Source organism: Pezoporus occidentalis, unplaced genomic scaffold (genome assembly GCF_034315485.1).
Source record: "Pezoporus occidentalis ecotype Australia unplaced genomic scaffold, CSIRO_AGI_Poc_V1 ctg7, whole genome shotgun sequence".
Taxonomy (NCBI): domain Eukaryota; kingdom Metazoa; phylum Chordata; class Aves; order Psittaciformes; family Psittacidae; genus Pezoporus; species Pezoporus occidentalis.
In genome coordinates this window covers 8,143,688-8,170,303 of record NW_026916052.1, presented here as the reverse complement: position 1 = coordinate 8,170,303, position 26,616 = coordinate 8,143,688, and the positions used below count along the sequence as shown (strand labels likewise).

The 26,616-nt window shown below is 40.4% G+C and overlaps 1 protein-coding gene across 4 annotated transcripts in view; it reads right to left on the bottom strand.

Moving 5' to 3' along the window:
- Positions 1-26,616, bottom strand: part of UTRN (utrophin) — a 368,969-nt gene that overhangs the window by 317,117 nt on the left and 25,236 nt on the right. For 3 of the 4 annotated variants that reach the window (XM_062641829.1, XM_062641831.1, XM_062641832.1), the window contains exon 1: positions 17,283-17,431. The exons of the other annotated variant lie outside the window; for it this stretch is intronic. In XM_062641829.1, the coding sequence (XP_062497813.1) occupies positions 17,283-17,376 (94 nt within the window). In that variant the 5' untranslated portion in view covers positions 17,377-17,431. Of the gene's footprint in view, positions 1-17,282; positions 17,432-26,616 lie in introns of those variants that run through there. 4 annotated transcript variants of the gene reach the window in all.

Genomic DNA, 26,616 nt, shown 5'->3' with positions numbered 1-26,616 from the left:
AACAGAATTGCTTTCTACAAGTTGCTGTCAGCCATCTGCTCTTTTTACTTTGTCCAAATTGGAACTATTATTAGGCTCACTTGCATTTGTGGAGCTGATCCATGGGATACAAGGTCAGAGGGATCATTGTGATCATCTAGCATAATCTCCTGCATAACACAGGAGTTGTCCTCACAAAAAGCCCATCTGCATACCAGAAGGAAGGAGAGACACAACAGATGTCAGAGACCATGCTCAGGCCCAAATAAGCAATATCACTTGGACAGAGAAGAAAGCCAAACCACAACCTCTATATATATGCAAGTGCAAGTTATCTCAGTTATGGCAGAGTTTCAAGTCAGGCAGACATCACAAACAACCTTGTTTCAACATCTTCAGGAAACAATGTTCACAGTACAAAAGATGTAAAGTTATTTTGTTCTCTGTGACAGGAAGGTAAAGACAGTAGCGCTCTGCAAAGTTCTTATTCACAACAATTAACTTCTGTCCCCTCATATTCCAGAATCTTTATCCCATCTCTGTTCAGCCAGAGGCTTTCTTATCTTACTTTTCCAAAAACCCAAAGGCTGCAACCCCAAATCATCCTCATCCCCTATTCTTTGTCTTTTTACTCCCAAATATTAAAACTCTTCCTGATCCACCCCTTTAGAGAGGCCCATTTGTTTCCCAGGCTTCTCCATCCTTCTCTCCCACCTCAGCTCAAATCACCTTCCACCACAGCCCATTGTCATTCCTGCTCAAAACCTCTGCAGGTGAGCAGTTTTTCACAAATAGAAACCAGTTCCTGAGATGTAAACTAATAATACCTGGCTCCTACACATTACTACATGCTCCAGTTTAGTAATAAGTAGACTAATAATACTTGGCTTCCCATATTAGTATACACCCCACCAGTACCCCATGACTTCTTTGGCCTCTCACTGCAAGCTCCCATTCCATTCCAGCACACAAGGTACAGGCCATAGGTAGTCGTACCCCACTTGCAGATGCTGACTGGACATCTATCAGGCAGCAGGAAGACATCTTTACATTTTTTGTATTCTCATTTCTCCTTTAGTGGAGACACTGCATTCAGGACCTCTCCTTCTTCCAGCCACTGATTTTCACACAACCTGCAGTTATTTAATTAGCTGTATGACATGAAAATTTGATTAAATATCCCACTAGTTAATCCAAATTGGACCAGTTTGGAGGGCGGAGGAGGAGGGTACTGGAGACTGAGAGACAACTATAATCAGACTATCCTACTTCCCTCATGAGAACAGATTAATCAACAGATTTCCAAAAAAAGTGTCCACTGGTAATATATTTAAAAGATTACATAGTTACATTCAAATGCTTCTGCAAGCACATTAACTGTGTACCTCCCTATACACACCATATAGGTGCTATTTCAGTGACAGCAGTATGCAGACTAGAGTTATTTAAAAACAAATGCAATTTATAACCCCATGGAATTTAAGTCTTTCCTAGCAGTCCAGTATAGAAGACATTCATAACATAGCAACTTTGGCAGCTGAGTTATGCAAAGTCAAGGTATTAGTTTTCTGGGTTTGACTGCCTCAAATCTCTGATGGTATTTAGAAATACAGTATTAAGACCTAAACATACAGCAGACAGGTAATTGCATTTCATCCATGGAAGTAATAAAAAGATAATATACACCTTCCAGTGCCAATTAACTCAGAAATTAGGAAAAGAGAACAGTAGTGATTTTAAACAGTCATAATGCCCTCTGTCACTTGTAACAACACTTTCAGACCCTCCCGGAAAAAAAAACGCAAACACATGAATGTGCAAAGTTTAGATGTTTGTTGCAACTTTGTAACTTATAATCACTGCACTACCAAGAAAAGTCCTTTAGCCTCAAGCCATTTCATAAGTCTTAAGCAACCTTCACCACCCATATGAATCCGCCGCTCCTTGCACTGCTCCCAGAAAGTTTAGTAAAAGTTTGCATTAAAATGTTTTCACAGAAAGTACAGCATGGCAAAGGTCAGAAAGCACCTATAGAGCCCATTTGTCCAGCCCAGGGCCCTGCTCATATTGGGGGGGCGGGGGGAGGGGGGGAAGGGCAACCCAAAATACAAAGCATTCCCTAACTCAAACTGTTGCATACCGATTAGAAACAAAGTTGAGCCCAGTCTTTACAGAAATCAAACAGGCAAATAAAGTTTAAAAAAAATCATAAATTGTTTATTTTGTTTCCAGGCAGGCCAAGCCTGAGCTTCGGTAGCTATACAGCTATACCATTCCTTTCTCCAGGATCAGTCACACTGATGCCTGTAAATTATTTACCTCAGCCTATTAACCTTTGTAATTACTAAGATGAAACCTGAAATGCAGAAGGTTTAAAGGAAGTACCTAAAATTCGTGTGGTCTAGTGGTGCTCTAAACATAAAGGAGAAGCAAGCAAAAAGAACGAACAGGATGACTGAAGAATTTAAATCCAAAATATCTGATAGCGCAAAGCAAATACCCTCATTTCTATCCCTAAAATACTCCAGCAAGTTCACTATCAAGAAATTATCACTGTAAGCTAACCTGCTCTTAGCTTCACGCAGTACTCTCATTTTTATGCCTAAAATACTCTGGCAAGTTCACTACAGAAACAATCACTCTGTGTTCACCTGCTCTTGGCTTCATACAACTTACCCAAAGAATGTTAAGAGTTTTGTACTGTCACCAAACCCTAGTGAGGAAAATTTAGCAAAAGGCAAGTCCATTTCCTGAGATATACTGAATATTTCATTTCCAAGTCACTTTTGTTTGCTGGCCAAAGAAAAGAAATATGGCACCACTGGTGAAGGGAGAACCTTTGTGCAGAATGACATGATGCTAAGCAAAGATTTGAGCACTCTGAGGAAACTACTATTCTTTCTCTAGAGACAATAAGAAACATGCATAAGAGTATATTAACAAATTCATGTATTTAGCAAGACTCCTTAATGAGGAAAGAATAAAAGAGAAATTGGAGTAAAGTATTATGAATAGCCCCTCCTTGAGGGTCCTGGCAAACATAAGGCTTTTCTTTTGCCATTTAATCAGAACAGCAGTAGGTCAAGGCACTGCTAATCCTATATCCTAATTAAACTCAGGTTTCTTTCCCTGGCTTAGTAATTAATTAGGCCCAAAATTGACCCCCCTCCCTGATTAACTGCTGTTAACTGTACAGAAGTACACTAATTCTGTTTGGCAATTGCAGAACAAATATCTAGAATGCATTAAAATATGTATTTATGCAATCAAGCAAGTCACTGCTCACCATCAGTGTGAGCCCAAAGAAGACTTCCCACTTCGGTAGAGAAAGTTCCTTCGGGACATGGCACTTTAAACAGTGTGACCAAAACTGGAGAAGATACAGCAACAGGGCAGTCAAAAGGAGAGCAACCAAAGTTCAGAGTCTGACAGGCCTTCAGCAGAACTTGAGCCAAGGGATTTCAGCAGCCCGTTGTTTAGGCAAAAGAATTACATGCGCATATCTCAATTCTTGTGCTTTTATTATTTAGTGGCCAACTTTAAGGAGGACTGTGATGGACCCTGTGCAAATGTGGGGTTTGATTACCGTCACTTTAATGCATCAAATGGTTTTGTGGGGGCATGTAAAATTCAGAACAGGCACACCACCTTTACCTTCCTAGAAACTGGCTATGCAAAAAGAAAGATCACCTAATGACAAGTTAGATTATTACTGCTGCCTCCAGCAACAACTACAGTAGATCAGTTGTATTCACAGGTGTAATCCTGTCCTGAGTGCATTTTTGGAATGGGTTCTTGCATGCCTTCCCGGTGCTAAGGAGTCAGGCACCACACAAGCTCAGGATTCACAGCCCTTGCCCAGTGAGCTGCTGCCCAGCTGAAGCAGCTCAAGAGCTTCAAGTCCTGGACTTTCTGTTTTGCCCTCTGCAGAAGGTTAATGTCCCTGCAGCAGAGCAGGTGGCGTCTATGCCTCAGTGAGGGCGGAGTTTGCAGCCTGAATATTACTAGCATGAGCAGCTAAATTAATGATGATAGCCACAGTGAAAGCAAGACAAAAGAAAGCACTAGTATAAACAGGCTAAAAAAGCAGAGATAAGCTTACAGAATTAAGAGTCCATAAAAAGATGGATACAATTTTTGGCTGAAGAAACCCCTGAACTGCAAACCGCTGTAAAATAAGGTATATTAGAGGAAGCACCACTGAAGATGTGCTTATGGAATAAGTATAAACACATGGTATCTAGCTGTACCATGCCAGGCTAAACCCAGCACAGCCCTCCATACAGAAATCCACTCCCCTGAGCAAACACTGCTAAATTGAACAGGAACAGTGACTCAAGGCACCCAGGTTGAAGAGATGCAAGTGGCATAAACAAGTTCATCAGATATTTAATGTGGAAACAGCCAACACAGATTATTACTAACAGACTAGACTGGTACCAGTGTTCCAGACCTTTTAAAACCAGACCTGTGTTGCAACTTTCACTTAACTAGACAGCAATTTTTTAAATTCAAATGCTTAGGAATTTCCCCCATATGTAAGGCTGTTTTGTCTTTGGATGACCTCTAAAATGAAAATGAGCTAGCAACAGAGGAAAAAAATCACTGGGGTTAAGTCTGAAGAAAAGGCTTTTACCACCAAGGGGCATAAGTCAGCATCTAAACACAGACATACATTATTGAGTTTTGCTGACACAACTACATTGGCTTGGTATATGAAAAAGGAACATGAGCATCACTAACAAAACCTCCCAGGCATAGCCAAAGCTGTGCCAAAGAAGGGATTTTATTGGCTTAATTCACTTATTTGGAGGAAGAAAGCATAAGTACATCAACTTAGAGATCAACTCTTTCTACTAGTAAAAAGGGAGGCTATAAAGCAGAGCAAAAGCAAAATACAAAGTACAATCTCTGCAGCAGACACAAACTTTTGATGTAATGTAAAATTATCATTTACTCAATTCAAAGGTTTGTCTTGAAACTGAGAGGATACGGTCTTAGATCCTTTGATCAATAAAAATATTTATGCATTTCCAGTGTCATATTGGATTAAAAGTAAGATCAGCACTTTACCCCCACCCCAGAAAAAGCCAGGACAAGATCACCATTGCTGGGTTACAAAATGCAAGTGGGATTTCTTTCCAAGGGTTTCACACCCCCACCTTCACCCCACCCCGAAAGAAAAATGATTTGCAAGTAGCATCAAATAATGTTTCTTACTATAAACAACTAGCACTGAACAAGTGTTTCCCAATCTCCCCCCAAGAAAAAGTACATTATATATGAGCACAGATAGAACAAGAGCTGCTCAAATACAAAGGCAGGGTTCAGTACAACATCCCAGTCTGAGGCTGGCTGTTAGCACTTTAGCTGTACATTCCCAGTTCTCTCAAGAATCAACCACACACTTGTTTCTTTAGACCTGTCCATGTAAATACTCCCAAGTTAACCAGCCAAGCTCTGGTGAATCAAAGCCCAATTGCTCCAACACATTTGAGCAGGTTGTGAGGGGTCTGGAATAATGTGTAATTGCTAAGAGGTGAAGGGTCAAATAAGAAATGACATAGGGATAAAGCAGGGATGCAATCCCAGAAGCATGCAAAGAGACTGGCTCTTTATCAGAGAAAAGCAAAACTCTTTTATGTGGTTCCCTAATGGAGTTAAGAGAAACTTGCTTTCTATTTACCATGCATTTGCACCTCTCCAAATGAAAGCTACTACAACAAATTAACTTCATACACATTTACAAGAATTTCAAATTTCAGTCTCAATAAAATGATGCACTTATGGCAAACTACAAAGCTCAGCAGTAAAGAGAAAAAAAAAAGACCAAACACAAAACCCAACAATGCATTTAACACTCTTCAGGTTATGCAAATAGAAATAACACCTTAACGGAAGCAATAAAAGGAAGGTTATTATTTCTGCAACATTAAAACAACATTACGATCACAGAAAGCATAAGTGGTATGAACAGGGTGAAATAACTACGAAATAGAATTCACAGGTAATCTACTAAAGACATTATAGTCTTCACATGACTGGCCTTTGAAGCTTTAGTTTTGTATATTACAAACTAGGTGCGGGGGAGAAAGTGGGGAATACATCTAGAAAGTACTTTTAACTCAATTTTAGATCCTTTTCTACAAATGCAGGAAAAAAAAGTTTCCTTTCAACATTCTGCATTCTTAACTATCGCAAGTAACTTAATTACTTCTGCCCGTCTTATCTGCATCACAAGGCAAAACTGACAGCAAGAAAATATGCTTGGTCTTACTATGGCAAGAGGTCCAAGAACCTTGACTAAGTATATATGAGCCCTGAATTAGCTTCTCATCAAGGCTTCTCCCCCCATCTACACTCAGGAGGGCAGCACAATGAATGTGCAATACTCTGTGACTTCTTTAGTTCATTGGCAGGCATTTTTTTCTTACTCCTAACTCAAGTTCACATCAGCGAATTTGCAGCAATACACAGATGTATACATTGGGCAAAGATCAGGCAATTCAACTGGCTGGGGATAGTTAGTACTTTTGCCTTCAAAGAGAAGAAGAGAGAAGGGTATGACAAGATGTTCAAAGAGTCAGCTAGTGTCTAGCTGCTTTGTAACCGTCAAATACTTTTGACAGTTAATGTTCTCATGCCTGCAATTTAGTCAGATTCCATTTCCCACCTACATAGGTTGTTTAAGCTGCCTGCTTTAACATATCCTCTTAAACCATTGTAATACGAATAAAGTTGAAAACCTTAAACAGATTAATATTAAACAGCTATTCCAAGATTTTTTCTACACCTGTTTCTTTGGACAACAATCCCTAAAGTAAATCACAAAAACACTTTTTTTAAGAAACATCACAAACATTTTCATCCACAACACAATGATGTAAGTTTAATTACTATCATATGGACTAGATCTTAATATCTATTCCTATTTAATTTGATGTCACCTTCCACTTCTGACTGTCCACACTACTGCTACTTTAAGGCTACTCTTTAAAAGTTAGGATATTTTGTTAACCAGAACACACAAGCAAAGCAACAGTTTAAAAAAGGAAATAAAACCTGTTAAGCTGCAAAAGAGCAAGGAGATGTGAAGCAGTAGTAAGGGTGTATGGAAGGGCATATGAATTCATGCACACCACTGAGCAAGCTGCAATGCACTGTTCATATTTCAGATTGTCCACTGTTGACTCATATGACCAACTTGTGGAAGAAGTACGATTGTTTGCAAAACCCAAGTATTCATGAAGCCTACCACATCAAAGTGGTAAAGAAAGAATTCCTGCAATTGCATGCACATCTGCAAGCTGGTGTAGCAGAACCAAATGCATGTGGAATGTCAGTCACTTATCTACCTGCTACTTGCTCAAACAGCACAAGAAACATTACCAGTGTCCAATAGGCTTGGAAATGAAAATTCACATTTGAAGGGTAACTCAAGCAGCCAGAAGCTACAGTCTTCCCTTTTTTATGCAGTTATTCTATTAAATATTGCTAACATCCTCAAAGTTTCACAGCCCAGCTAACAAAGGCTCTGGAAGTGCTAAAAAGGCAGGATGGACCAGAGTGCAGTTTTCTGGCTTTATCCAACAGCACTTTTTTAGTCCAGCTATGAACTGTCATGACTGGCTTCACAAGACTTTCACAGACTTCTGTCTATTCAGAAACAAAACTGAAATTTTATAGATGACAAGTGAAAACTGAGTGAAGAGTGTAAAGGAAGAATCACCAGAATGTCAGAGAGAGGACTTCTAAGGAGGCTAGAAAAACAAGATATACATGAAGATTTTTGCTGTCAAAAGAATTAGCATGACTAAGAGCTGATTTAGCAACCTAGTATGCTAGTTTGAATTTTGTGTATTTAATTACAACCTTCTACATACAAGAGACATATCTCCAGTCCTGCAGAGATAAGTATACAATCAAAAAACCCAACAACTTCCCAAAACCTAAACAAATAAAAGCTCAGAAGCTTTAGTCTTGTCTATAATCAAAGTCACATTGTTCCACTGTTTCTATTCATGTCACAATGCTTCACTATTATTTGTTAAGTCTTTGCATGGCTGCAAAAAGGAATAGCAACAAAGGGTGACTACCAGCCTTCTCACCTTTCACATGCAGAATTTGGGCTCAGTAAGGGAGCATCAGAAGATGACCCAGAACTCCAGCTGCCAAGCTTTATTACCTGTTACCCCCAAATATGAACATTGTGGAAAAAAAATAAATTGGAGACGTTCCAGGAAAGAATGAATTTCTACCTTTATTCTCTACCTTTAGCAGAATGGGAAAAGCCATACAAGAAGGCAGTATGTGAGGACACTCATTCTTGGGAGAGGAAGAACTGCAAAAGATTAAGCAAGGGTGAAACATGGATGTTTGTATATATTGTAACACCTCCAACCTTATGACACACATTCATCACCTGGATCATGTCAATTTCCAAACCACAGGACAGCAGAAAGGGGAGGGAGAAAGATGATGACAGAAAGCAGATAGCAGTGAAGACACAAAAATATTAGATTTAGGACAAAAAATACAGAAGCGTCATACTATAGTGACATCAGGAAAGAGTGGATGAAACAAGAGCCTGATAAATGGAAGATATTTATCAATGAACTTCAAAGAAATGTTTAAGCATAACAGAAAGGTAGGCAAATGAAGGTCACTCACGAAACCGCTACACTATTAGTCAGATCATACTTGTTCAAAGTTAAAAACACACACCACATCACTTAGCTATACCAGGGAGCTTCCCCAGATAAAAAAATACTTCTTGGACAACCTAAGTTATCATTTCAGAACTTTGTTTTAACTCTTCCTCAACTGCACATTTGGTTTGTTTGTTGAAAAGGCAAGGGCTCAATAAATCAGTTATGCTGGCATGAGAACACAACAGGAAAATGAATATACAAAGACAGAGAAGCAAGGAAAAAAACCTTCCATGGCTTATTAAGACATGAGAGTGCACTCTTCCACTGCAAAGCAGTCAATAGGAAGACAAGCCAATCGGATGCTGTAGTTGCCTCAAAAGTCCTGAAGAGTCAGTAAAGTGTTTCCCACAATACTTACTGCTTTGCAGGCTGTCTGAGCCATTTTACAGGAACTTCTGCCAACACTAGCATCAGTTTTGCTCTGCTCCCATGGACTATATGAAAAGTAAGGTGGTTATAGATCTAATCATAGCCACACCTGATGTTGAATTGAACTGGGAGCTGTGGCAGGACTCCCTGCTCAACTACTGAACTTGATGAAAAATACTTACTTTTCTTAATTCCTCCAGACACTGATAATTTTGTTTATACGCTCAGGTATGTTTGGCTCTGTTGTTTGGTTTTGGTGGGTTTGTTTAGGCTTTTTTCCCCAAATGGCTAGAGTGAATATTTTTAGGCTAGGGAAACAGTCTCCTATCTTACAGATAAAGACCACCTTAACACTGTCAAAAACAATAGCTAATTATTTACCTGAGATGACTCTGCTGTGTATAATGTTTAAGGATATTCACTAGCACAACACTATTAGAACCTTCAATTTGTCACTGGGAAGTGACAGTTTCAAGGCATGCAGTTTCGTGACTGCTGTAGAGAAGGCACAAGATGGGGCAGCACACAGGAATAAGAAACACCATAGCAGGCCTTGATCAAAAGGGTCTAGAAAACATCCACTACTTCTGCTTAGCTGCCTGTGAGCTAGTCTTTCTGCTCCTGCAAACTACTTCAGCTGATACCATTAAAAACAAGAGTAGCATTTATACACAGCACAGCAGAATACTGCACTTGTTTAGCAACTGATCAAGTCTGTTTCAAGATGCTGCAAATATTTAATGCAAGTCTACTTGCCTCAGCGGGTTTCGTTTATGTTGGTTGTAAAGTCAGGCGTCATAAAGGAAGGTACAAGAAAACACTATCAGCCAAACCTTGCTCCCAACAAGTTTTAACATATTTGCTAAATCATATTTTGACCTATTTTCAGATATACTTAAGTTTGTTTCAGACCAAGAGTCCATTTTTACTATCTGGAAACTTTTAGACCACAGGTTTTTAAGCTCATGCTCTTGCTGAGCACTGACTGCACATGTCTGCCAAGAAAAGCCAGCTTTTCTCACAGATAATAATAATTTTTAAAAATCTATTTGAAGATATAATTTAAATAAGCAGACTTCTTCATTCCCATGGGGGGAGGAGGGCAAGGATTTGGGAATGAAGGAGTGAAGTTGAGCCTGGGAAAACAGGAAGATGTAGGGAAGAAGGCACTGTAGTTTCTGCCTTGGTTTCTCACCATCTTATTCTATTTTAATTGTCAATAAACTAAATTAATTTTCTCCCCAACAAGTCTGCTTTGCCCATGACTGAAACTGGCAGGCAATACCCTTGTCATCATCTCGACCCATGAGCTTTACCATCTTATTTCCTCACCCCATCCAACTGAGGTAGGGGTGAGGGAGGAACTGAGTGGGCATCTGGCAGAAACCGAAGTCAACCCATCTCAGGGGTTGAAAGGCAAACATGTTTTGCAGAATCAATAAAGACAATACCAAATATGATAAGGCACAACTTGCTGCAATTTACACAGAAAAATCTTTCCCCTTAGCTCAGGGAAGAATGTCAGACAAGATAGTAAATTAATATACCTGGCCACAAAATAATTCCAGCTCAGCTCCTGAGGACAAACCCTTGAAGCTATCTTTATTGCTATTTAAAAAAAAAAACACAAAACAAACAAAAAAAACACACACAAAAAATCCAAAGAAACCATGAAATACATTAAAAAAAAGAACAATAAAATAAATGCTCTACATAGAAGAAAAGTGTAATATAGTATTGCACCCTATCACTCAATCATTTGAGTCTAACAGTGAATGTAAATAGCACTGGGTTTTGATATTAATCTGGTGCCAAAACGTATCTCTTGGAAGGATTATGTATCTTGCATTGTCAGCAATATCTTGGTTTCTCTTTCAATTGCAAAAATCAATTAAATGGTTAAAACAAGTACTTTTTTCCTCAATTACCAATAGATAAATTACCCAAAACTGAAAGAATCTCCAATGGAAGGCTGGCTCTGTGCACTGAAGAGGGAATCATAGGCTGTTTGATTCTTTTCAAGAATACACCACTTGACTGTATTAAAGACAGGAATGAAACTACACCAGAATTAACTAAAAGTACAAGAGGTATACTGTAATCAGTTTAATCCTTGCAACTCTTGATGCTAACATTAACTTTTGAATAATCAATTCTGTCCAGAGCTCAAAAACAAAAAGGGTAAAATACTTCCTTCCATTTAACTGCCCAGCACATTTACTGCTTGCTTACTATGGCAAAGTACACTAGCATTAAGTCATCATTTGATACTGAAGTTCATCGATGACAGTTTCTCTCATTTTTCTTAAATTAAGAAATAAGCTTGATCACTGTGACAGAATCTACATGCAAAGATCATAAATAAAAGGTTGAGGCATGTCCCCACAAGGAAGTTATCTGTGTAACCCACTCTGAACCTTTCTTTTAAGCTACTGCTTATAGATTAGATAAGCCATGCTCACATGAGATTTCATGGCATGAGATACAGGAATGATGGTGAGACAGCACTTTGTGCCTTTCTTGTACACAGTGCTAAGAATCTCAGTGTATAACCTTCAATCTCAAACTGACATCAGCAAGCTGAAGCTTAAAATTTATTCATTGAAAACTGCAACAAGCATTATTAACAAATTATTCAGTCAAAAAGTATAATGCAAGACCTACACTCTAGGAAAATCAGGTAAAAGAAAATAGATGCTATTTATACAGGTTAATTTTCAAATATTCACATCAAATTTTATATTTATTTAAGCAACTAAAGAGCTCATAATGTTAGTTTTATGCACAGGAAGTGGAGAAACAGCAAATAACTTTTTACAAAGGGGTGTGCCTAACAAATCTGACAGTTAACTGTACATATGAGAGAGAAAGTAGTTTTAGAGCAGAACTATTTTTCTACTTTCAGAAAGTATCGACTTTACTATCTCTTTGCTACCTTAAAAGCAGCAGTGGAAATAAATGTTTTTCTTGTATATAAAAAGACTTAGGTCAAACAAGCCAACTAAATATTGATTTTGTTATAGTTCAGCTGGGAGTAGAAGTTAATTTCAGTGGTCTGTGCAGAGTGTTTTATGAATTGCTTTAAAAATATTTCGCATTACAAGGTATTAAACCACTAAGAACCTTTTAAAATAATGTGAAGCTTAAAATGACTGAGCTATACAGTTCTAGCAGTAGGAAAGTATAGCTGAGAGAAAAAGTGATATTAAAGGCTCCACTCCACCAGCTCAGGAAGCCCAGCAGGATGCTCTCTTTCAACCCAAGGCAGGCAGTCCTGAAGCCTTGGTGTCAGAGGGCAGCTGAGGGGCAACCACGCAAAAGCACTGGGCTAGAACCAGTTATCAGCACAAGAGGGGACAAGCAGAGACAGGACCTGCCTGGTCATTACAGGCTATTTCTTTAAGAAGTTAGCCTTATTGCTAAAAAAACTTGATGCATTCCTTTTAGCCAGTTTACCAGAACAGTGGGAAATACATGATCTTTGACACGGCTGCAGTTCCAGTATCTGGGATGCCCTCCTTATATCCCAGGCATACAACTGAGCATCATATCTACATACTACAAGTTAGTATATCTCAGGCCCTAATTTCAAATTAATCAGAGCCAGAACAGTTAAGCAAGCCTGAACAATATTTTGCTTCTATAAGAGGAGATCTTTCACAATTGTAGTACAAAATCCACTTTGTACTGAAATTTAGCAAGACAGGTACAACCGTCCTGCTTCCATCTGCACAAGCGATACTAAATGCTCTTTTATCTGTGAAATATTACAGAAAGCTGTCAGAGCACAGTGCTGTGTGCCAGGTTTGAACCAGGCAGACATCAGGGGAAAGCTGTCCACTGTCATGAAGTCAGCCACCACATTTCCGAATTTTTGTGAGAACCCTTGAACTGTTTGCTGCTTTTCTGAACGCTTACGTAGAAATTCATCACGGCACGTAACAAGTGTCAAGAGTACAAGGCATGTCCTTCCCCTCCAGCACAAGCACGCTTTTTACCAGCTGGAGGATCAGCTGGGGAATTACTGCAATTCACTTTCTCAGCCATCCGCTTAGTGAAGATTAGAGCCCACTCCACCCAGACGCCACACAAATTAGGTCACATAACAGGCCATACTGCTGCCAATTCCTGCCCTATTCATCAGGGACGAAGGCAGGAAGCATATGGAGCCCTCCAGTTAAGGGTCAGAACATTTCAGTGAAAACATAAAAGTGAACTAGCAGCAGATTATTCACCAGCCAGAGGGAACATGGTTTGTCCATACGGCTGAATTGAGCCATGGGCACCACTCCATCCAACACAACGTAGAGGGGCACAGTCTGCATCCATAGCAAAAAACTCCCTGACAGTTTACAAAAGGCGCAGAGAAATATTTTCCACTTTCTCAGTATGCATGTCTATTTAATAGTTCAATATACATATGAAGAGCTTAAAAGAAGTCCTTCAGAACCTGAAAGTCAATTCATGTGAAGACACAAAAGACAACTATGTAATACCATGCAATTACTTCATAATTTGTTCTTATGCATTTCATCCACTATGCTGTATTCCAGAACACATGCTTCATCACCTGCTGCCAAAAAGGAAATACACCATTTTCACATGTTTAAAAGCCAGCGCTGTTTCAAACCAAACAGATTTCAGGTCCAGCACATCTCTGCTAAGCAAACTAACCAACGCAGAGCTTACAGTTACATGAACAATACATTAAATATTATTTTTTACTATTGTAACAGCTTGTTGTCTCATGATTAAATAATTTCAAGCTGCTATCAGTGCATGTATCTTGTGGAAACATGAACAGATTCCTTCCCACCTGAAAGGAAGCTTTTCAGTTGCAGGCTGGTGCTCCTGGGATTTCCAAAAGGGAGACAAGAAGGGAGCCTCAAATAGTAACAGAAGTTAAACAAGGAGCTTTGAAATACGTGCTCTTCAACTATCAGTTTGCAAAATGCCTCCATCATGTCATTACCATTATATCCTAGTGCTATAAAAAAAAAAAACAACACTTATTTTAATCACTGGGTGGGGGCTGCACAATTAGCTCACACACTATAATGATTATTATCTCTTTTGCTTCAGCTAACAACTGTATGAAAGCAGAACAAAATAATACCTAGTGGCATGTTACTAAGATGCTAACATAGATTGCTTAATTACCACAAAGTGCTTTATTGACTTCAAGTTGACATTTTTTTAGAAACAGTACTACAAGAAAAACCCTTTCAGAAGAATTTTTCTGCCTGCTTAATATAGGGTAAGTAGCCTCCCCTCAAATGACAGGGTGACATCCATCTGGGTAATGAGGCAATAGAAGCAGGGAAAAAAATAAATAAAAATCACATCAAATACTGTTACATCAGTAGAATATGTATAAATACAAAAAAAAAAAAAAAAGCTCAACCGTTTTCATGGGAGAGTTTCAGAAATTTTCCTGGAAGAATATCAATTACGGAACAACTATGAAAAAGAGAACCCATTGTGTTTAAATAGGTGAAAAAAGTACAAGATCCCTTTTCTCCCCCTCCCTGATAAAGAGCAAACTCTAGTTCACTTAGGCACTATGCCTTCATAGCAGTGCCACCACACTCCCAGCACCCAGCACCACCTTGAGACCTTAACAGGTTATTAGGAAAGATTAGATTTTTATAAAGAAGGACATCCCACTAGACAAGCTAAATTATTATTTAGTATCTTCTAGGCCATAAACCAATCTCTGACTAAACATGCTCATGTTTAGACTTCAGAAGACAGAAGAGTCTTATCCATTTTTGTTTCACCTAAACCGATGCATTTACACTCACACACTTTATCAGATATGAGCTTCAGCCTCCCTTCCTCCAGCCCCCACCAATTCTCACAAGGAGCCACTCAGTAAAACCAAAGACACATCTCTGCTGACTCTGCAGCATTTACAGGTCAATAACCACTCCTAAACCTTGTAGCCAGAGCGCTGCTCACAAGGTGCTTCCTAAACTTCTCAAAAATCTCCCAGTTATTTACATTCCAGATTTGCCTGAAAGCAAAGGACGTGAAGAAGAAATCATTACAGACACACACACCCTCCCAACTTTTCCACACATTTTTTCCTGCTTGAATATTTCTAAGTATTACATCACTGTAAAGTCTTTCCTCTCATAGAAAGGCTTCCCCGCTTCCCCAGATTTAATTTATTTTACCTTCGGTTTTTCTTTGTCTTGTTTTCTCTTCCATTACTCTTACCTTCTACTTTTTTCCTGATTTTTGGCTCTCCTATCTGAATTTCCAACACAAGACCTTCTAACAAGTGTCCAGAGCCACAAGCCCCTCACAGCTTCCAAACACGTTGTATTAAAAACAAAAAAGTGAGCAGATGGCAACGAATCAGAGACCATCACACTCCTGAAAAGCAAAACAAGTCTTATACTCTACAAAAGAGTTAAGATTACAATTATAATGCAAGGAATTTCCTGGGGAAATCCTGCTGCTTGATAAACTGTAATTCCAGTATACCAGCCATGATATGCATGCCTTCAAAAACAGAGAGCTCTCAGTTCATAGGGAGTTAAACAGCCCTTAAGTACCTACCATGAAGCGCACCCTGCTCAATCATGTAAATCACCTGAGCAGCTTCTACTCAATTAGATTTACGCCTTAGCCTAGCCCCAGTCACAGAAACCATCCATAAAAACACAAACTTCACCAACTACTACGTGTGTACACACACTGGCACTTACACATTAAAAACACCTGAAAGACAGACAGGAAAACTCAATACACACACCATTATCCCATAGATGAACGTTTCAGAACCTTTGCAACAGCAGTTGATTACATGACTGGTTATAATACTCGCCCAGAGATTATGCTTTTCTAAAAATACAGTGATGAAAGAAGAAAGGGAAAAAAATTCTGGGAAATTGTCCTAAAAGCCCACAACAATATACACAGAGCCAGAAAAAACATTTGTCCTGAACAATGGCCCAGGGTAAAAAACAAACTGATTTCCTCCTAATTTTCCAGGAGGGATCAACTGCAGCTGTACCTCATTAGCAGGTCGAATACAGGCAGATTTTGATGAACACCAAATGCCTGCAACCTGTGATTTAGTGACCTCTCCAGAGTCAGTCAAACCCAACTCCACTCACATAGCTGAGCTTTCTTGACAATTTTGTCAGTTTTAACAGAGTTTGGACTGGAACATAAAGGGAAAGTTTCTGCTTTCAACTAGACTGGCGTATATCCAAATCCAACTCATTGTTCTAGAAGGAAACATACATGAGCTCAGAGTCCCAGCCCATCGTTTTATTCTAAAGTTAGCCATTGCACCGCTACATCTTAAGATTTTTGTTTCTTTCTCTAAAATCCCATGTTCAGACTCCAGATTTGTACCAAAAAATCTCCACATCCAAAGTCAGGTCAAATGGATCAAATTCTCCATTGATCAGCAGGTTCTCCATCTCTGAATTTCTGATACCAACTCACAAAATAATCAGCCTCCATCTGCCAATTACTGTGTCTAAACAGTATGTTCACAGGTACTAGGAATCCTCAAATTGCCTTTTCCATGCAAATCTATATTATTTGGCCCTGGTCACAAAACAGCAGAATAGGCAATCCATGAAATTTCAATTGGGATGGGTAGGAAAGGATGCCAGAATGAAAAGGAAGGAGAAACACTGCTAATTTCTTCTCCTCCAAAACATACATATCACAGGAAATGTTGCTCCATGGAGGTATCACCAAAGTGTGAAAAATACAAGAAGTCTGAGGGGTGAAGGAGCTGCACATTCAGAAGTCCCAAAAGACACAATAAGCAGAACTGTATAGAATTGAGACACAACTAAATACTGAAATCACTGTAACTTAACGCACGGTTTAAGAAAATTGTGGACATTAAGACTTTCAATCAGACAGAACAGCAATAAAACTTACGCCTTGAAAAAGTTAGCATGTTACAGGTCAAAGGGAAGTCCACGACACAAGCTTTACCAGGAGGATCTTTTGGCTGCAGGTGTGCCACAGCCAGGGCTCGTACAGCACTTGCAATGGGCAGCACCACAAAAAACAGCCTTTCCCTGCACTCTGTCCTGCCATGCCTTCCACAACGTGCCCCTGTTAGCCAGCAAACTTGAACAAAGTTAAAGAGCAGCAGCTTGCATCAGGTGTAAAGATAAACAGAGACCCACATGCTGACCCTTTCATCCACCACAGCCTTGAAGTCATAGGTAAGCATGTACTCACCCAGAGGAGGGCAACAGGTCTGTCTGTTGGGATCCTGAGGCGCAGCAACCTTGTACTTTTTCCACACAACTTTCTTGGCTGTTTGAACACTCATGATCAAGCTCACTCTTTGAAAAACAGGAAAGCGAAGATGCAGAGGAAGTACACGCTAGTACCAGTGCAAGAACTGCATGCCGGGATTCAGCAGGGGGAGGAAAGCACTGGTTTTCCTCAGAGGGTTCGACACATTCAGCCACACAGTGACTAACAAAACCATTCAGGAAACACACACTTTTTAAAAGGCTGCACATAAACAGGTAAGAGACTTCAAGCTAACTGAGGGTTGGAGGTTTTTTCTCTTTAAGAGCAGATGAATATGCTGCTGTGCTACTCCTTGCGAAAACGGAAGATCCCCCCCGCTTTGAAAGCACTGACAAATTAAATTCTACACACCGAAAATAGGAAAGAAGGTGGAAACTTTCCTCTTCTGTTCAAATACAATACTATTTTCAAAAATCCTAGATGGTTTTAGCATTTACTTTGCAAAAAGCTTGCAGTGTTACCATAACACTTTTTCCACACATTCGACAGAAAGTGAAAACAGAACAATTCTGCAAGGTGAGCATCTAATATCTTTTAATGGCCTTTCAGAACAGCGCAAGAAAACTTTACCACACGATTTCAGGATAAAAAGGAAATTCTACAAATCGACCTCCACATCAAAAATTACAAACTCCAATTAGGCATGCCATTTCCATTGTCCAGCAATTCCAAACAAGACAGACCGTGACCCAGTAAAGCAGAAGATTAATAATCCAAAGCTATGATAGAGTTATTTTACAAGTGGGCCTTTACACTATGTTTACCACCAATACAGAAGGCGAAACCAATCCATGGACCTTCGACATCCTATTGCTAACTTTATAATCAAACTGAGAGGATTCTGAATTCTGTAGTTATGAAAGATGTGATTCCATATTACATGCTTTAGGATATTGAACTGCATAGAATTCCAATAGTCAGAAAAAAGGAATGCAAGAGGAGATTAACTGTAACACAGAAGCACAGGCACTATGACCAGAGAGGAGCTGTACACAGGAGAACTAGTCAAAAGCAGATGCTATTTGTCTGTCTCGTTGTATTATGCTATCAGACAACTGTTCAAAATACAGCTCTCAATTCTTCATGAATATTCAATTGGGACAGTTTACTGTGTCACATACCAGACAGACACTGAGGGGAGCAGAGGGGGAGAGGGTGGTATGGAAATCAATAGAAGATTTTTCTTTATATTTTACTGAGAACAGGAGTTGGTCCTGCTTTGTTTTGTGGGTTGTGGATGGTGGGGCTTTTTTGCAGTTTTAAGAATTCCTCAAAGTTAAAGCTTGAAAGACATGCACAAAAGGAGGTTTGTTTCTGTGAATAAAGACAACCATACATTCAGTAGGCTAAAAGACATTTGTATCTAAATATTTCTGTAGACCACACAAAAAAAGATCAACATAGAAAGGTAATAAAGTTTTAAAGCTAGGATTCTTATTTTTAGATACAAGCTACAAGGATGCATTTTGCCATAGCAAATACAAATATAAACCTTACTGTGCCAAGCACTTTAAGAGCACAAAACAAAGAGATGCTTCAACTCTACCAAGCATACAAAGACAATTAGAGGGCAGCCATGCACATACCTCAGAAGTCTTACCCAACACCTAAACTCCCTCTTTTCAGGTCTTGATAAGACTTGCCTGCATTCCATAAAAGCACCCTCCTGTTGGTCTAAAACTTCATCTCGCTTTGGTCTCAAACCTCATCTCACTTTGGTCTCTGCCACTCCAAGGCCATACACAAACGAATTAAGATGCTCTCCATCAGACACTTGCCAAGACTGAAGGATACGTACAAGTTCCAGGATTTAGCTAGTTTGTTGCAACGTTTCTGGGTTTCCCACTCCTCAGTCATAGAATGGTTTGGGTTGGAAAGGAACTTAAAGCTCATACAGTTCCAACCCTCCTACCATGGGAAGGGACACCTTCCACTAGACCAGGTTGCTCAAAGCCCCGTCCAGCCTGGCCTTAAACGAAGAAAGTGTGTGCAGTCAGTGAGAGAAGTCAGAGAAAGACTGATCTCTGAGCCTCCATCAGTCTCTTGAACTTCAACATGAAGATATTGGAGGGGCTGAGGGAAACCACTCAGAGAGCTGGAAACACCAGAGAGCTTCCAGAGAAGCTCAGCTCCCAAGATCTTCCTGCCACCACCAACTTTATCCCATACATTACAGAAACCTTTTCTACCTAACACCAAGTTTTACTTTGAAAACCCAACATAAAAATATACAATGAGAATATTAACCTAATAAAGGGGGGATTTATTTGTTTTTAATTTAAGCATAATGCATCTCTTGCCTAAATAGAGATAAAACTCTTAGGTTCAGACATGAAACTAATGCTATCAGAAAAAAGTTAGCTTTAGGATGGCAGGAATATTTTTTAAGCTGAATTTTTAAAAGTGAAGCTATGGCCTCTGCCAAAATCTGAAGTACTGGCTGTGAAATCCATGCATTAACCACAAGAGCTGATAAGACAGAAATGGAAGCTTTTGGGGAAAGTGATCTTCCAAGAAGGCAAAAGATTTTTTTTTTTTTGATATTTTGTTGGTTTTTGGTTTGTTGTTTTGGGATTTATTTTTTTTTTTTTTTAAACAAACTCACTAGCACACCCTATAACCCTATACCCATAAACCACTTCATTCATTAGCAGAACATGGTCTTCTCCCTACTACTACCAAATTCAATAGGTCATTTATTTAGCAGCTCTCCGGCTGGAGTACGTGCTCTCTTTTATTCATTCTGGTGTTGACAGCAGTAATCAAATTTTGCACATACCACTGGCTCTATTATAGTTCAACAGCAGCTGGCTGACTGCCTAGTCTTCTTATCATCATGTAAGATAAAAAAGACCAGCCAAACAGACCAGCTGAAACTACAGTGGGAAGACAGAAGTAGAGTGAAGCCTAAGTAGAAGTCTAGTAAGTAGAAATCACATGGAGTTATGCTTGTCTGTGTATTACAAAGCATTGAGGAGAGCAAGGCTAAGCTCAACAAATGACAAGCTTACTTTCACAGTTTTCAGGACTGGAGCTTAGATGGCAACGCAATACTTGTAGAAGAGAAGGTCTGAACGCCATACTTCACACGTGAAAAACTGCCCATCAACAGCTCAGTCCATGCAGCAAGGAGTGGGAAAGTTAGTAAGTGTAGAGTTGGGCAGGGGAAAAGGGAAGGAAAAAAGAGGGAGGAGTAAACAACAACAACAATTAAAAAAAAAAAAAAAAACAGAGAACTATATCCTTTCATTTGAAGGTGAGCTCATAATTACTGAAGATCACTTCTCTATCACAGCCCCAGCACATATGAAGTCAGTACTGGGTTCAAAGTAAATTAAAAGTTCACAGAGGCAAACAACAATGGGAGCAGAGGGCAACATCCTTTAATTATAAAAATTCCCTGTATGCAAGGCAGTCCAGAATGAAATTGGCTTCCATTTCTTCTTTACCTTCTGGGAGCCTTCCAAGAGCCTTGAATGCCTTGACTCTGAGAAGAGGAAACTGGCTCCTTTTTCACAGCCTCTCTCCTTCTAGCTTTGTTCCAAGCAAGCCCTGGTTAACCCTGCTCTGAGCTTCCACTCTTCCAGACAAGCCTGCAGAGAAAAGCTTGTTTCATGGAGGAGGAAAAACCCCATCTTAGAAGATTTCTCATGGGAGCAGAATAAGGACACACAAGAGTTCTTCCTTCACCATTCTCCTCCATCAGGCATAAGCCAAAAGCTGCCTTCTTCCTAGAGGAGCACACTCTTCTGTAGGGTTCCTGCACTACCTCTCTAGCCCTACACTTTGTAACACTGCTATAATGAGCTTCTAGTTAAGCACTTCTCATGCTGTGGGACATTAACACCCCATAATTTTGTTCAGGATGTTTTATTTCACCGAAACAACATGACAAGATTTTTTTTCTTTTTTTTTTTTTTTTTGCTGGCCTAACAGGTTTTGAATTAGCAGATCACACAATGCTTGCTTAAGCAAGCAAACAAGAGAGCTTAGAGAATAATGCTAAGGAAAAGGATGCTGAAAAGGCAAGGACAGGAACTCAAACATAAAGTAATGTTTCAAGTGCCTGATGCATTTTGATGGAAACTAGTCATCTGTTTATCCCCCACTTCCAGGAAACTCACAGCCACAGCAACTTCAGATGGATAACAAAGTTTTTAGCACTTCTATTGAAACCTCCTTTCACACAGCAGGTTCCTGTCAGCAATAATGCTTTCTCCTGAAAAGGGAATTAGCAGTACAGTAACTGACCTTGCTACTGTGGAAAAGGAACATAACTGAGTACAGCAGCTGCTGGATCATGGCAGTACAGATAACTTACAGATACTCTCTCAGTGCTCACACAGGCAGCTCCAACACCAAACTCTTCCAGCATGCAGCTTGTCAGCCACACTGCACTTCACACACACAGTTCTCGTAAAACAGCATGTCTGTGGCTGCTGCAAATAACCCACTGACTCATCCTGCAAAAGAGACTCATCCTGCAAAAGAAATAACACCAGCAATTGCAATGACAAACTGTGTCAGCTTTCAAGAATCTCCACGATTTTAGTTAGCCTTTTTTGAAGTTCCTCTTCTGTCTTGGGGAAGGGGGTACATAGATACTGAAGGGAATACTTTAAATCTAAATACTGAGAAAACCTGTGGAGCACATTCTTCCAAAAGCATTGCTTACATTATAGTTAAATCTGTGAAACCCAACCATGACACACAGCCAGCACCCCCCCTCTTTCACAAAGCATCTTGAGCCACCTCTTTCCAGCAGCCCACGGAAGTGGCAGCAGGTCCGCAGGAGCCTTCTGCATTTTGCTTCTTGTTTAAGATACTGAGCACACCTTCTGAAACAAGGTTCTTGCCCATTCATGGGCACGTTTATAAAACAAATCCCAATCATGGCAGATGCACAGCTCAGCATTTGTGTACTTGTATGCTGGGAAATAACATGCGTTTCAGCGACAGCCCTGTGCTGAAGCCCAAGTGGCAATGTGCAATCCCAGAACAAGAAAGCGACCATCATTTCTGTGCCCCCACCTCTCCAATCAGCCATCCTGGTTGTCCATACCACTTGCCCTGGCAGTAGGCATTGCCCTGCTGCAATGGCCTGGGCTTAGCCCAGCAGCCAAATGGCTGTGAGAGCTACTCGTGAACAACTCCTCTCAGGACAGACTCTGCCCTCAGCACATTCTGCAGCATCAGAAACTGCTGCAGGGAAAGGCACCACCTCCAAAACACATCTTGCTCCCATGCCTTCCATGTGCCAGGATGCAATCCAAAACTCGGGAACAAATGGCACAGGCAAGCATATGAATAAAACAATTTATTTGTACCTTTTCCTGTCACACATTTCGCAAATGTATATTTGTGCCTCCAAGAACAGAAACCTCTCAAAGCTTCCTTCTAAACTGCATAGGGATTTTTCCTTAGAAGGCATCTTCTGATGCCTTCTTTTCATACTAGAAGATGTAGGCAGGAAAAATGGGAAACCTACAAGATTTCATTCTTAACTGCAGTCATGTAGGTTGACTGCATTTTGAGCACGCTTCCATAGGTATCCTTTCTGGCTTGTGCTAGTTAAACCTACTTCTGCTAACAAACCCTGGCCAGGGTACACACTGATAAAGGTAAGAACAATCCTGTCAGCAGGAGAAGAGCAACTCAGAGTACTCCAAAGCCTGTAAGTCCATATACCAAACACCTAAAGCCCCACAGGAGACAGCTCCTCTGTGGAAGGAGCCTCTTCCTGTTCACTAGCTACAGCAGCAAAGTACTAATCACCTTCCAGCTTCAGGTACCAGAATATGTAGGAGGGACTACCAGCTTTGTATGCAACGTTCCTGTCCCCTCCCTATACAAATATACATATATATATATACATACACACATGCTATATACACACTCTGAACACCAACAGTCCTTACTAAGCTGACAGGAGCAGCGAATCCTCCTGACCCAGCAGGGCTGGACAGAGGGGAAGGACAGCACATGAGGAAGCCTGAAGAGCAACTCTGCAGCAAGCACACAGCCCTGTGCTTGGCAAAGCCTTCAGGCCTTTGCTGAGGGTGCCTCTAACAGCTAAGGCTGCAAACCCAGCCTTCATCCTGAAACCTAAACCGCTGAGGAGAAGGAGGGGAGATAACCACAGATAAATTTATTACAGTGTATTTCTACAGTGGCACAGTCAGACCAATGACTGAGGCATCAGTGGTCAGCAGAGTGCCTCCACCAACTGCAGCTTCAAACATCTAGGAGTTTGCTTTTCTTTTTTAATGCCCTGAGATGATGCATGGGTGATCAGATAGCACCCACTAAGACATTAACTCTTCCCCTGTACCATTTAGAGCAAACTATTTATTTGCGTACTGCCACCAAACTGTTACAAGTACACATATTTATTACCAGTAATTTCAAAAATTAGCATTAAACGTCTCCCACCCAGACAGTCTGCTTCTCTTCCCATTTGCAGCAATGTATTTTATTCATCCTTTTCCAAAACCAAAAAGCCACAAAAGGCAAAAGAGAGGGACAGCATTGTGCAGAGCTGCTCTGTCTTCTGCAGGAACTGTTCCTACAGTCCCCATGCTGGGGATGGGGAGCTTTGTACACCTGGAAAAGACGCCTTCAGAAAGCCTGGATTAGGAGCACCAAATGTCTCCATTCCATCCTCAAATAGCAACAGTATTGTAGAGAGGTCCCTAAGCTATACAGAGTGTCCTTTCCTAGTCCGGAAAGCTTAAAGTCAGCAAGAAACTGTCAGAGGCACCCTAAAACTAAGGGAGGAAAGGGGTGAGGGGGAAGAATAGATGCTCCCTATAGTTATATAGCTGACCATAGGCAGCTCAGGACAGCCTTCCTGCAAATAGCTTCTTGTCCATTAGCACACTTTGACAAACACATGAGAACTTCAACTCACTTGTGTTGACTGGAGTTAGTCTAATAATAAACAGAGCAATTGCAGAGAGAGGACAGTTACACTTCCAACACAATTACATTTCCAGGTAAACTCTCCACTCCTCAGAGGATAGATTTGTCTCCTGCCAAGGACCCAAGGCAAGCATCCCTCTTTTTGAAATAGCACTGCAGTTAGAGTCAAAAGAAAAGAAGGAAATAAAAATGCATACCAAAACCTGCCTGCTCACTCAGCACGGGAAGCCTGAACTGAGTGTAGGGGACCCAGCACAGTGACACAGCACAGAGTTGTGTGCAAGCACCCAGCCAATGGTCCAGAGCTGCATCATGGCCCCTGGGGACCACGCACTGTCTGGCTGATGATGGTGGGTGCCACACTGTTCCTTCTGCACAATGCCAGAGCGACACTTCACGATTTTTCAAGCTACAGAAAACCTATCTTGCAATTATCTATTCTGCTGCCACGGTATGAGGATTTATTTTCATGGAAGATCCCTTTACCAAACAGGAAAAAAACACCCAAAAACCCACACAAAAAAACACATGCTCCACCTCAATCCTCTTTAAAGCCTCCAGCTAACAGCAGATTTACTATACCTCTTGTTAATTTGTCCCAACAGTTAAATTGCACTCACTGCTAAAAGCTTACACACCAATTCACAACCTTCAGCCACAGATTTCCTTTTAACAGCTACAAACTGCAAATCATTGCGTGTTTGTTTAAGGTTGCCAAGACTACAACAAGAGCAGAGAGTGTATTTCAACAGATAATCCAACATCAGATGCTTTGGTTGGCATAATACTCTACAAAGACTGTATATATATATATATAAAATCATTGCATCTCAGTTGTCAGATACTAGAAGTGCCTCATTAAAACTACTGTTAAAAATTATTGGCCTTCTTTCTCCCTTCCCTCACCAATTAGCACGGCAAGAAAAAGAGTGAGGTAAAACCATGTCCTTTGTTAAATATTGAATCCACTGGAACCTGCAAATTAACTGATTATTAAACTAGCCTGAGGTCAGTTTACAGAGGCCATCACGCAGCAGCTATGGCAACACAGAGCCACCATGCTGTACTGCCAACTAGCAAGGGGAATCAGGTAAGAACAAAGAACAAACCAACAAACAGCATCAGGGCCACAGAAGCAGAGTTAAAGCCCTCAGAGGGAGGGTTCTTCTGTTTAGCACAGCATTTCTGTTTATCAAGAGACTAGGGAAGGAGAAGAGTGTAGAAGAAACAAAGCACACAGCCCAACTGAACCATTACACAGAGGCAGAAAAGACCCACACAACCGAACACACAAACAGAAAAAAGCAACAAGCCTCTCTAAAAGTAACCCTACACACAGACTCATAAGCAGAGAACCAGCACACTGAAAAGAGAGGTGCACATGCTCTCCCAAATAAAGCACACCATCACAAGCAGAGGCTGGGGACCAGCCCAGTGCACACATCAGCAGAAGAGATTAAGTAGTAGGTTGGTTATCAGACATCCCTCTCAGCTCCACGCACAAACCACCAGTGTGCACCATCAGTGGAGACATGGTGTAAATAGGACTAGGCAGTAGCAAGCAGCTGAAGAGCAATAACTGATTCAGTTTTGCAAGTCAGCAAAAGGTTGTATGTTTACACCCTCACTTGTTTTCAAGAAGTTTTTAGCAAGCTTTCTGTGCATACACTTTGCAGGCTTCTGCCAGGTCAAATGGAAAACACTGGGCTCAGCTGTCGAAGTGTGCGGAGGAGTAATTACCAAAGCTCCACTGGACAGAAGGATTGCATTCTTTTACTCTTCAAATGCCACCACCCACTAAGATATCATAATAAAATTCCCAGAAACCTTCTAAGCAAAGCCAGCATGCACTGTGCAGAAGTTAACCTGCAATCTCGTAATATCCATCCCAAAAACTCTATCTGTACTTCTCAAAATACTATGGTAAAATGTGGAACTCTGCTACTGCTACCACCACCAGGATGGCTTTTGTCAGCAATGTAACCAAGTGTTAGTTGAACTTAAAGCTTAAAGCCACAGGTACAGTAAGTTCCAAGAAGTCTTTCCTTCTGTGCAAGACTGACTGGCACCACACACATTCCCAAGCCAGAAAAATGAAGCCCTGAAACACAATTCCCACTTCACGATTACTGTGATGCAACACATGCAGCACAGCATCCACACATAAAGATTTGATGTCAACAATACACACATTTACTAGCTTATTTTAAGCAATTTGAGGTTTAAAAACAGATGCACACACGATGTTATTGGTCACCTTACTGAAGCATCACACCTTAAACCTGAAGTGTGAGCAGCTGCAGTGTCTCATCCACAGTCTGAACAGCAGCTT